General features: G+C 35.1%; 1 protein-coding gene across 1 annotated transcript in view; it reads left to right on the forward strand.

Annotated features, from left to right (window-relative positions):
- Positions 1 to 11,584, forward strand: part of LOC104404371 (AP-1 complex subunit sigma-2) — a 17,490-nt gene extending 5,906 nt beyond the window's left edge. The window contains exons 2-4 of the mRNA XM_010012791.1: positions 1,874 to 1,982; positions 2,933 to 3,070; positions 11,391 to 11,584. Of these exons, the coding sequence (XP_010011093.1) occupies positions 1,874 to 1,982; positions 2,933 to 3,070; positions 11,391 to 11,435 (292 nt within the window). The 3' untranslated portion in view covers positions 11,436 to 11,584. The remainder of the gene's footprint in view (positions 1 to 1,873; positions 1,983 to 2,932; positions 3,071 to 11,390) is intronic.
- Positions 11,585 to 12,512: the final 928 nt, after the last annotated feature.

Genomic DNA, 12,512 nt, shown 5'->3' on the forward strand with positions numbered 1-12,512 from the left:
TGGGTATTTGCATAAAATAGTTCTGTGCATCAAAAGAGATTCTTAAGTAATGGGGAAGCACAAAAGGACTGTTCCATGTGGATAAAATTCAAATATTTGAGTCAAATTTGATGTTTCCTGTTATGTGTTTCAAGTTGTGTTTAAGCACTGTAAGGGAACAGTTTAACTGCACTTTATAATCAGTGCTGCACATGTGAATATGAAGAAAGCTTTTTAGATGGATCTGGCCTGAGTGCTCTTTGTCTACAATGAAATAAAGTAACTTGGAGTTTGTCTTCTAAATTCTTCAGTAGATTTGAAAATGTTTTTTCTTTGTAGTATCACTTTCCGGTACTTTTTAAAATAAGTTTGTCTAGAAGATGCTTTACACAGATTGGATCTTGCAGGCTACTACAGTGATGCTAAATGCCCTTGAAAAATTAGTGAGGCACAAACACAATAGTGTAAAATCAAAAGAACTGTACTCAGATAGGATTTCTGATGAGCTGACAAGTCCCTATGGTGAAGAGATGAAAGAGCAAGGGAATTAGTGTTACGTGCTTCAATGGAGGCGTCTTCCTCTCTTCCCTCCCTGCAATGTTTTGTGGTAGGATGGAAGAATTCACAGGCAGGAATTTTGTTATGATAGTTTAAACTCTTATTCAGAAGTTATTCTGGGAAGTTTTCGTAATGAAGCCATAGCGATTTGACTCAGAGCAGAGGGGGGATTTTCAGGTCATAAATGGTGCTACGTCAGCAGCTGGGAGACAAATTTGAACATACTACAAAATGCAACATTTTTTTGCGGGACTTCTAGCCCACACCCTGGGGCTTACAAAGTCCCAGCTGATACAATATGCATACTGTTTAAAAGGTTTGTGCCTTTCTGTGCACAAGAAACAAATGCACATCTTAAATTTGGCATTCACATCTGAATGGCTTCTTTTTCAATAGGGCTGGGTACTGAGTGCTTAATATGGCCAGTTCTTTCTGAGTAGGCAAACAAAAGCTGTTTCTGCTTCGTGTAAATTATCAGTTACAGCAGGTGTTACTTGAAATCTCATTTGTGCCATGTGTGTCTGTACAGCATATGGTTTTGGCACTTAAAAAATTCAGCTTTCATTTCTGTTATGGTTTTTTCATCAGCTTTTTTTTAAACATGACTTAAGAATATGGTAGAGCACAGCAGAATTGGATGGTCTTTTTGTTAAAGTGGAAAACAAGATCATATCTGAAGTAAAGAACTCCCTGTCTTCCAAGGTGGCAGAGGATTGCTAGAAACTAGCTGATGGTGTCTTGTTAGTCTGATAACAGGATGGTTGGTAGTGTTAGAGTTGTTGAGTTAATAGCAATTGGGGTATATGACATTAGTGTTAGTTTTAGAGTTTTTTGGGCATTTGTTAAATTCTCTATAAAGACCAAATCCTAATTTCTAATTCAATTTTTCTTTCTCAAGGTGTTTCTATAGTTTTTATTATCTTTGTGTGTAGCTTTTGTGATAAAAATTAAGATTGAATCTGTTGATTAGTATACCAGTGTTTGGATGTTACAGATAGTAGGAAAAAAAAAAAATTGCCCCAGAACTCTGCCAGGAGGCCAAAAAAAACCAAATACAGTTCCTTTTCCAACTGTGTCTTAGGCTAATTCCATCAGCTGAAGAGTGGTAAAGCCTGAAGTCTTTCTTGAATCAAGGAGGCACATCCCATTTGTGCATGAGTATGTCTGCTGTTCTATGCCTGCTGAAAGCTCTTTCGTAGAACTCCTATGGCTGCTGATGTAGCATAATCGTATGCTAGACTTGAGTATGAAGGACTACCGAGAACATAATACCTCTCAAGTGTGTTCATTTTGTACATGTTCTTATGCTAACATCAGGATGATTTTGTTATTACAGATATGCAAGCCTCTACTTCTGCTGTGCTATTGAAGATCAGGACAACGAACTAATAACTCTGGAAATAATTCATCGCTATGTAGAACTTCTTGACAAGTATTTTGGCAGTGTGAGTTAGTGTCTTCATATTACATAACTTTTTTTTTTATGCCCACAGCACTTTCAACAGCTAGCTGATTATGTTTTTTTAAAAGGTGCATCTAACACGTTTTTTGTTGGTTGCTTGGCCAAACTAAACTAATGGTTGCCTTTATAACTGTTCAAATACAAAATACCAGTAATTTGGGAGAAGAATTGTTATTAATCTGGTGTTAGTTGCTTTGTATTTATTTCATTTTTGTAATAGCCTCACTTGAGGTCAGACAAAATATTATCCTTAGCTTTCTGGCTAGTCACCCAGACTTCCTTCTCCCTGACACTGCTAGTGTGTGAGCATTTCTTGTCTCTGCATCCAAAGGAGGTAGTTGGTTGTGAACTAGCAGGAGCAGTGGGCAAAGAAATGGCAGACATCTGCTTATCAAGATAGCAAACAAACATCTGTAGTAATGTACTTAGCACTCAGAAAAACTGCTGCTCATCCTTCTACTTTCCAAGTCCTTCTGACTAGGAAATGCACAGAATGAATAAGAAATTTGAGATGATTGTGTTTGAATGTTTTATGTAAGGTTGCATGTTCTGCCTTTGGATACTGCAGGCAAGAAGAGAATTTTATGTAGGAATATTCTTTTGCTTCATGAAAAGCCACATTGTATTGACAGTTACGAATTGAATCCTTTTTAACAATGAAAATGTTTTGCAAGGGGCTTGCTGTAACTGTTCTTAAGAAAAAAAAATTTTCATTTTTTTTTTTTCTTAAAGGGTTGATTTTTTTTAATTATTTTTTTTCTTTTGTGTTGTTTGCTTGTTCATTTTGTTGTTGTTGCGCATTTCTTAAAAGGTTACAGCCTCAGGCTAACATCTTGGTTTGGTGAAGCTGTGAACAGGTTAAGTATTGTGAGAGGATATACCTCAATAGATAGTATCCTCCCACTTTTCAGTAATGCTTGGTGTTCTTTTTAGGTGTGTGAACTTGATATCATCTTCAATTTTGAAAAAGCCTATTTCATTCTGGATGAGTTCCTTTTAGGAGGGGAAGTTCAGGAGACTTCCAAGAAAAATGTTCTCAAAGCCATTGAACAGGCAGATCTTTTACAGGAGGTAAGCAAATTCAGCTTTTCTGGCCGAAGTATCGTCATGGTAGACTTGAATTGAAAAAGCTCCTGTTTCTGTTAAGCTTGTAAGAGATGCTTTTTAGCATGCTTAGCATATAGTTTTTGGTTAGTTGTTCTAATTGTGCAATATGATGATGCTCTCTGCTCTTTTGTTTGGCATGTGTATATTGTAACCTACTGTGAGTTTGTTTTGCTAGAGCAAGTAGCTATTCTATGTGTATACCTAGATAATGATAGTTCATGCTGCTTAACTTAGTTTTCTTCATGTGTCTTTAATTTCTTCTTTTTATTAATCAACCATTAGTTTTTTGTCATACCTGATGCATGTTCGCTTCTTTACTGTTTCATTGCTGAAATCCAGAAGCTAGACTCTCTTCTTTGAGACTCGTTCAGGTATAGTTCTTCTTCTAAAGACCTGCCTTTCTGCTATAGGTTGCTTACCCTGGCACATTTCTATCTTTTAAGTTGACAAAGTAGTAAAAGTAATGCCATAGAAACATGCAGAATGAAGTATAAGAACAGTTGTGTTTTCACTTTGAATGCTTTTATTGTTCATTACTAACTTTGAAGAAAGATTGCATCTCTATACCATTTTCTTTGGAAAACATTTGATGGGAAGGGATATAGAAAAACTTAGTATAATTTCCCCATGTTTCTCCATCGTATGCTGGTTTTTTTTATTGGTTTTGGGATGGTGGTGGTGGTTTTGGGTTTGTGGGTTGGTTTTGGGTTTTTTTTTGTGGGTGTGTTTGTTTTCTGGGGTTTAATTTGTGGGGGTTTATTGTGGGTTTTTTTGTTTGGTTGGGTTTTTTTTTTTGTTTGGGGGTGCCCCCCCAAAATTGCTGTAGTCTTGAGGTGAGTGCTAAGGTCCTCTAAAACCTAGATGGAAGTCAAAATTCTAGTGTGCTGGGGGAATCATCAATCTTGTGTGCAAGTCAGTGGAACATCCAGTTTTAACAGGGATGATGAGCCTTAATTTTATTTAAAAGTACTGAGATTCATGGATAAGATTACATATAGATGTAAGCTCCTGTTTTTTTTCCCTCATGCGAACCTTCAGTTTTTTATTTCATCCTGTGAGTTAATTGCTTAATTCTCTTATAACCATTCTGTGTTCCACTTGGTACTCTTTCTGTTGAATGTGGGATTAATAGGGAAACACATAATGTTCTTTACCCTTGTAGTTGTGTTTGTAATCCTTTCAGAGTACAGGCAGATCTACAGCACATTACAGTTCTGGGCTGCCAACAGCTAGTTAGTGTCATGAACAAGGTCAGCCATTACACACAGATTTGCTGCCCTCTTTTTCTAATAAGGAAATTATATGCACTTATTTACGGCTTGTATTCTGATGCAGTTTTTGTTGACCCCTTCTTTAATCTTCAAAGTAATTATCTTAAGGGGAAGTCCTGTCGCAGTTTACAAAGGGGAGGGAAAATGGTTATAGCAGATCAGTTATCTATTCCAGTCTGTCTTCTGCAAATGCACAGTTAATTGTACATTAGAATTAGTGTACTTTTTCACATTCTCACTAGTTTTGAATTTTATTTTCACCATTTTCCTAGGGCTCTTCTAAAGCAAAAAGGCATTCTTCTTCTAGGAATTAATTACTGGTTTCTATCCAAACAATTAACATTCTCTTTTTACACTTAGATTTTACACAAAAGGAAGCATTGCTTTTTCAGTGGAAGACTTTTTCCCTTGCCCTGATAGATTTACTCTGATTATCCTTCCTTTCCCCATCTCTGAGATTTTCTGTTCTCTCAAGGTTTATTAGGTCTTTTCTGATTAAACTGGAATGTAACAGTTTATCACAGTACCACTTTAGTCTTATGTTTGATTTTTATGTATTTCATTCTTGGTTATATTGATTGTTGATCAAGTATAAAACTACTCCATATATCTGATTTTTAGTTTATAAAACCGGTAAAAGTCTGAGTTCATGTTTAAATCAAGCTGCCAATAAAGTTGAACTCTTTCTGTAGAGGTCTGTTTCTGTATCAACTGCTGCTGTGTGCATGCTGAGTTTGATGAAGAGGGCTGTTAAAATAATAGTTTGTCACAACTGGAGACTTTCTGGTACTTTAGTTAATTTCTACTTCCCAGAATACTTCAAAGCTGCTGGAATGAAATGTGGTTTGATTCCAAATGCAAACCATCTCTAGCAGGGTGGCTGTGTGTTTGGTTTTGGCCATGTCAGATCCTAATTATGTGCAGCAAATGGACTTTGGTTTGGCCCTGAATGCTCAGGTTGCCTAACTTAAAAATTATTAATCACTGTTGAATACACAACGTTGTTAATTAGTAATGCTATATACATTAATGTATGAAGCACCTTAAAGATTGAAAGCTGGACAGAATACTTAAGCAAAGGAAGATCATTACAAATACATTAAGTGTCTATTTGTGTGTTGTTAAAAGGAAATATGCAGAGGCATAAATTGCTGAATAGTGAATTAGTTAATACCCTTTCCTGCTTGTATTTCCTGTGGCAATTTTCCAGCATGTACTGTTTCTGAGCACCTACTTCAGTTTGTCATTTAGTGCTGTGCAGTCCACCTACTAACTGGTAGAGTTTGTGTGACTGAAACATACTAACTTTTTAAACCTTCCTCACCTTCACTTTCTTGTTAGCTTTTCAATAATGTACTCATTTAAAATAGTCATTCCCTACAACTCATTTATTACCATCTGTTAACTTACCAATAGTCAGTTGTCTTATATGTTATCCATATCAGTGGTAGTAAAAACTAATTATTCCAGTGTGCTTCCATGCTTCCTTGTAAATCTATTGCTAGAAATACTTCAAAAGAATGCTGTCATGTATCTTGATTGATAATTTTATGTCTTGCTTGCTGTACAAATCTTAACTATTTCACTAGTGATTACAAAGGCATGCCTTTCTGAAAAGATGTGTGTTTGCTTGTGTGAACAACTTGTACTGAGAGAATGGCCAGATGCAGTATGTTGTTGCATGACTTATACATGTGGTGTGTGGAACAGCTAAAAGATAATCCTGTGCATGGTTTCATGATACTTACAGTGCATGAAACTAGGAACAAAATATGCTCTATGCAAAAGAGAGGACCTGAATTTTTTCACTGAAGTCTAATTGTTGTGGTTTTTACAAGTAATTCCATATGGTGCTTAGAAGTTCATGGTCATTTACTGAGCTAAAATACTATCAAGGGTTTAATATTTCTAACACCTAAGCCAGGCAGTGATGTATATATATTTAAAAGCAAATATGTACAGACTCACTCATCTTCATTTGAACAAAGTTCCTAAACTTTGGCTTCAAGTGAAAACTTTTTGTTATTTAACCTATGTAATTTTTATAAAAAATATTTTGGAAATTACCCCCATTTTGTCCACCACTATTCTTTTTTAGGGCACGTATGTATTCCTTTTAATATTTGATTGCAGAACATCTGAAATAATGAAAATTTAAATATTTTTATGAAGTTATTTCAATAAAAAGGCCAACGGATCTGTTGACATATCACACTTGTTTGTTTCCATCACTATTTTAGTAATGATCAAAAATCTGAAAGTGATGTGAGTCTTTTCTCTTAGGCTCTTGCATTTTGGCCTCAGGTAGTATTGACTAATCCGTCCACATGAAGAATAATAGATAGTCTATCAATTAACCTTGTTGCCTTTGCTATTTCAAGACCTCATCTCATCCTGTATCAAGAAGGGTGTTTAAATTGTTAATGTCATCTGACTTGCACTAGATGCTTAGGGTTGCTATGTAGATTTATGCTTCTAGTTTTAGAATGAGTATCTTTGACTGGAAGTAAAAATTTGGTGTATTTCTTGTGCGCACCATGAAAATTATTTCTTTAAACAGGAAATGTGCTAATTGGAAACCGTAGGTTTGAAGGTATACTTGAGAGTGGAGAGATGGTGTTAGGTTGTCTTTGAGATACAACAAAATAAAGGAATGTTAGCATAAGCAGTGACAAAGAAAATCCCTGATACTTAAGCCTGGAGTGAGTGGGAGTAGGAGGATTTTTGTCTGGTTTAGGAAACAGCCTTTGTAAGCACCTGTTTCTTAATAGTTGCCTGAGAAACTTGGCATAATTAATGCAATTAATTCAGTCTTCATTTAATGTTCTTAAATATAGACTACTGCAGTAGACTGCCTTCCTAAGTTGGCAGTGACATTAATTGCCTTGGCTATACCTGTATCCCTCTCAATGTGAAACAAGAATGGGTAATGAAATCCTTATTATAATGAAGATCTGACTGCCTTGATTGCCATCTGTTCTTGATGTGTAACTTCTGGCTTGATTTCAGGCAGTCAGTTTGGTTGATCAGTTCAAGACTGCAGTTCTTAAGACATGTATGTGCTTGATTTTAGGCACAGATAATGATCTGAACTTACTCATGGAAGATAGAGTAAGTTATGGTAGTGTTTTGACACTTTTGTAAAATGCCTTTCAGTTGCCAGTCTCTCAAGGATGTTGGATATATATATAGCAGGAAAGAGGAAGTAATGTAGTTAGCGTGTTTGAGCTCTTGGTTTAAGTATGAAGTGTATGTCTTGTCCATTTATATTGAAGATATTGATTCTGATACACTGATCAGAAATAAAGGGAGCTTGTTTATGTCATTCATTCCAGGTGTTATTTAAGAACCTGGAATGAAACTATTTCCGATTTTGTGTGATAGGTAAAGTCTGTACATAAGCAGAATCATTTGGGAATGTGCATTCAACTAATTACTTTCTTTTTGAGGCATTGCATGTTTTCTTAATTGTGCTGGTCAAAATATGGGTGCTTTTTAGGTAGTATGTGAGGAAATGTGTGCCTGTGTAAGAGGTTTTTTGTAAGGTACTTTGAGCATGGAGTGTTGAGAGGTAGGTTTTTTTCCCCAGTCTTGGGAGTAAAAAGTTGAATTGCTTGTTCTTAGAACTAGCATAGTTTGCCACAAAACATATTCCCCCAAATCGAGATAAAGTATATTGGGCCTAAGTGAAAAGGTTAGTTGCTTTTGTGTTTGTTTTCCCACATCAGTTGAACAGATGGTTATTATTCTTTGAATGAATAGGCCTTGTTTAACTGCTTGGCTACAGTTGTGCTCTGTAACACTGTATATATAATACGCTTCACTTTGTAAGAATTTATTTGCACCTTGTCTTAGACGAATTTGTTTATTTATTGTTCAGTTATGATACGGGTTGTTATTGTGGTCATAAAAACTGTGCACAGCCTCTTAAAATCAGCATTTGCAGGATGGAGAGCAAAGATATACACAGTTACGAAGTGTTTGTGTGGAACTGTACATGGGAGGTACTTCAAAATGTGTCAGTTCAAGTTCCAAGCCTTGTCATGCTAGCATTTGTTCTTTGTATATGTTTTTGTTAATTGCTTTGCTCTTTGTAGTGTTCTGTATAAGTAAAAAGTGATTTAAAATCTTTATAGAACTGCATTTCTGACTTTGTTTATACATATATGTTTATGACTATCTTACTTGTCGTTGACTGTACGATAGACTGATAAAACCTACCAACAGTTCTTTTAAGAAGTTGTCATAGCTTCATAAATACCTAATATAAATTCAGCTAGACTTAAGATGGAAGGAACTGTAAGAATACATGTAGTCAGGAATCATGGGAACACTGCTTCTCTTTGAAACAAGCCTCTGAAGACAACTAGTTGTACATTTTATAGTAGCAGACAGATATGTAAACCTTGATGTCAAAGGTGTTCCCGTATTTTTAATAGATATTTTTGAGTTGGAGTACTGTGGAGCAGGCTTTCCTGCAAATACTTACCAGATCATATTCTTCTGTTCTAAAACAATACGAAAATTGGTCCAGAAAATTAATAGTATAATTTGCATCTGTGTTTTTCTCCCAGGTAAGAATGGGGGTTGGGGGGAAGCTAACTTTTCCAGATTCAAATGTAGTCTTGAAGAAGTGTCATCGAGTACTCAAGAGGTTACTGTATCATTCTTAACCCCCTTCCCATTCTCAGACTGCTTTTTTTTTCTGGCAACTTAAATATTTTACTGGTCTGTGAGTCTTTTAATTATATTTAGAAAAATGCAGTTCAGTATCTTAGTGTTCTTTTTGAAGTGTCTTGCTTTTCTAGATGTGTCGTGATGCTTAGGACTTACCATAGATTTGCAGGCTGTGATTTCTAAATGCTTTAGAAATCTAGTTGTCTTTCCAGAAACATCTTGTCAAATCTTAATCTATCCTTGCCTTTATGATTTGAAAATGATAGAAAGCAGTCTGCTTTTTACCTGAGCAGCTTTTGTTCAGACCTTTAAAATACCATTTTAGTAAATCTGTCTCCATAATACTTGTTTTTCCTGTTTTGTTTAGTGTGTATGCATGTAAGATGTAAGTGATCTTATTCTATTAAAGAAATCAAAATGCTGATTAAAAGTTCTTAAGACTCAACAAGTTGTGAGGAAGGCATCTTCCATATAAGTATTAAGTATTCATTCAGTCAGCTTTGCAAATAGAAACATAAGGAAATTTCAGTAAGTAAGACAAATTAGTGTAAGTGAAGTCCTTGCTGACTGATAAATGATTCAGTACCCTGGCTGGTGTAAATTCCAGTGCTGATCAACAACATCCACTTTGCAAAACTACCTATGAAGTTGATCTTGCATTGATATAAGCAATTCTTGTAGAATGGTTAAGGGTATATTAATGGTAAACCAAACTCCTTATGGATTATAATTCTATTAAGGGTGTATTTATTATCTATAGATTGAACAGGTAGATTTTGCTCCAGAGGTATTCTTCTGTTGCTGTCTGTAGAAGCACTGTGTCAGGGTGATGTGATGAAAATTTTAGCATTGCTGCACGTCATAACTGTTTTCTGGAGCTTAGTTGTGTGCTTTTGGTTAATAAACAGTAAATTCCATGAATAATTGCGGATGGCTGCTTGACAGTAAGGATTATCTTCAAAATTACACACACTTTCTGAATGAGCACATAATTCTGCATTTTAGCAGAATATTTTCCCTGAATTGAGCAGAATATTGGAAAGAGCAATGTTAATGTTTGGACCCTGAAATAGTGAGGGGAAAATTCTGTTTTTGCTAGTGTCTGAGATGTTGCATGATGTTGCAGTGCTCTTACACTTTCCTAAAATCCTTGCTAACCTATGAAGATGGTTTTAGAGTGACACAGAGTAGTAGGTGAAAAGAATATGAATGTCCCCAGGAGGTATCGCCATTGTGTTCATTTTTTAGATTCTCATTTCTTTGTAGTCTTATCTGTATGTTGTACATGTTAGGCGCATTGCTGGTATGTGTTTTGGGGCTTTTATTTATTATTTTTAAGGGAGAAACTATGCTTTTTAATTTTTTTTTTTTTTTTTTTTTTTTTTTTTTGTTGCCAAGCTGTTTAGCAACAGTAGTAGTTCTGGAGATGGGTATCAAGATGCATTAAAAGCATATATATATATATATTAAATCTTAAGCTGAAAATTTGATTTTAAAAAAGAAAAAAAAAGTCTAAGATGACCTATTACTCGCAATTCTCTGAGAAATCTAGGTATTCCTGATTACCAGATAGATTAAAGTAAAAATGTTCAACTTTTTGCACCAAGCACCACTACAGGAAAATGACTGGTTTATACACAGCTCAGCAAGTAACAATGAGGCTTAATAGTAAATGCAGTACATAGCTCTTGAATTTTTTTAGATTACTTCAGGGATGGTAGAGAAGTTGAATGAAATTCTTACTTTCCTTAATGGAACAAATCTTATTTTGATATCAATATGAATAATGATACTGTGTGCAATATAAATCACTGGATTAAATATATGTAAATGTGGTAGCATCCTATTCTGTTTTGCTTTCAGTCTGCTACAATAATGAACAGCTGATCTTAAGTTCTCTTTTTTTAAAAAAGAAAAAACAAACCCAACTTTGAATTAGTACTCCTTCATGCACAGGTGACGCTTTCTCAACAACTCTCCAGAACTTATTATTTTAAGGTGTTCTTTGTCTTGGTAAGAAATGAAAAATAAACTTAAGAGGGTTTTTCTAATACGTCTACTTGGAGCCTTTGAACAGATGTTTTACTGATGCGTATTTGTTGTTTGCCTAAGAATGGATTTTTAGTAGGACCTGATAAAATGATATTTACTTAGTAACAATAGCTGAAACACTTTTGAATGAAATAACTGAATTTAATTTTGTATATAGTTCAGATTATTTTCTAACTTTTGTTTTAAACAGAAATAAGCTCTAAATAATTGGGTGGGTGTTTTTTGTTTTGTTTATTAAGTAGTTGGTATTGCATTTTCACTGCTGCTTGATTTTGTGTTTGTAGAGCCAGAATGAAGACTGGGGAGGTTTGTCTGAGGAGATCTTATGATTAAGAGCAATCTAGGGCATTAGCCCTTTTGACCCCCATCTAAATGATTGGTAACTACCGAGTTTACCATTTTGGTGGCATGGATTAAATGGGTGCTATGCAAAGACTGCTGCACGTGTAATTAAGTCCTTGCAAGGGTAAACAGAAAATGGGTGATGGGCTTAACTTTCTGCAACACTTGCATGATGGTCTTTGAAGAGTGCTTTGAGTGTTCCCTTTCATTTTCCTTTGTTTACTAACCGCATCAACTTGAAGTGTCTGACGACTTCTAGCTTTCTTTGGTGTTGATAATTAAGTGGGATAATGCAAGTTAGAGAAACGGTTACCAAAACTAATAACTAAACAGATGTTTGGCTTTGTTTACTTACAATCAACCCATGTAAATGTGTATTTACTGGAAAATGAGCTTTTTACATCTGCTGTGCAAAGAAAATGGGCCCTAAAAAGACTGGGTGCTGCTGCAATTGACTGTATATCAGGTGCCGGATGCTGCATGACGGAACAAAGCTTTTTTGCATATATAGTGCATTGCAACATATTTTTTGTCCAAAGCATAAGCAGAGTACATTGTGGCAGTCCTACTAATAAAGGTAAGATTTCATTTTACATGAGGCAAGTTTAAAACACATGTGAAAATGATTTGCTGGAGAAAACTTAATTAGTCTGTGGCTTATTTGATACAATGATGAACAAGTAGTTCAGTAAACAAATTGGCTTTTGTAATATGGAACTGCAGGAATAGATCTAATTTCATATGCAGCTTTATAAACATCAGGATTTAGTTTCCAGACAAAAGAAAATTCTTGTAATAGACAAAAATATTTTGTAATGTGTTCGAAATCAAATTCACTGTTGTTGTATGGGTATTTTTACCATTTAAAAGTTACTTAGTATATGATACAGCTGTTGATCCATGTTAGGGAGCAGCTAATAACCCACTTGCATATTAGACTTGTAGAATTAGGGCAGTCAACGAGTCATTTGTGCAAAATACAATCTTTTGTATGAGTTTGGACATACTCTAAAATAGTGATGAGAAAACCTGCATACTCAGCCTTATTTTTTTTTCCCCACAGT

This window comes from Nestor notabilis, unplaced genomic scaffold, assembly GCF_000696875.1.
Source record: "Nestor notabilis isolate BGI_N333 unplaced genomic scaffold, ASM69687v1 scaffold33914, whole genome shotgun sequence".
NCBI classification, from domain to species: Eukaryota; Metazoa; Chordata; class Aves; order Psittaciformes; family Psittacidae; genus Nestor; species Nestor notabilis.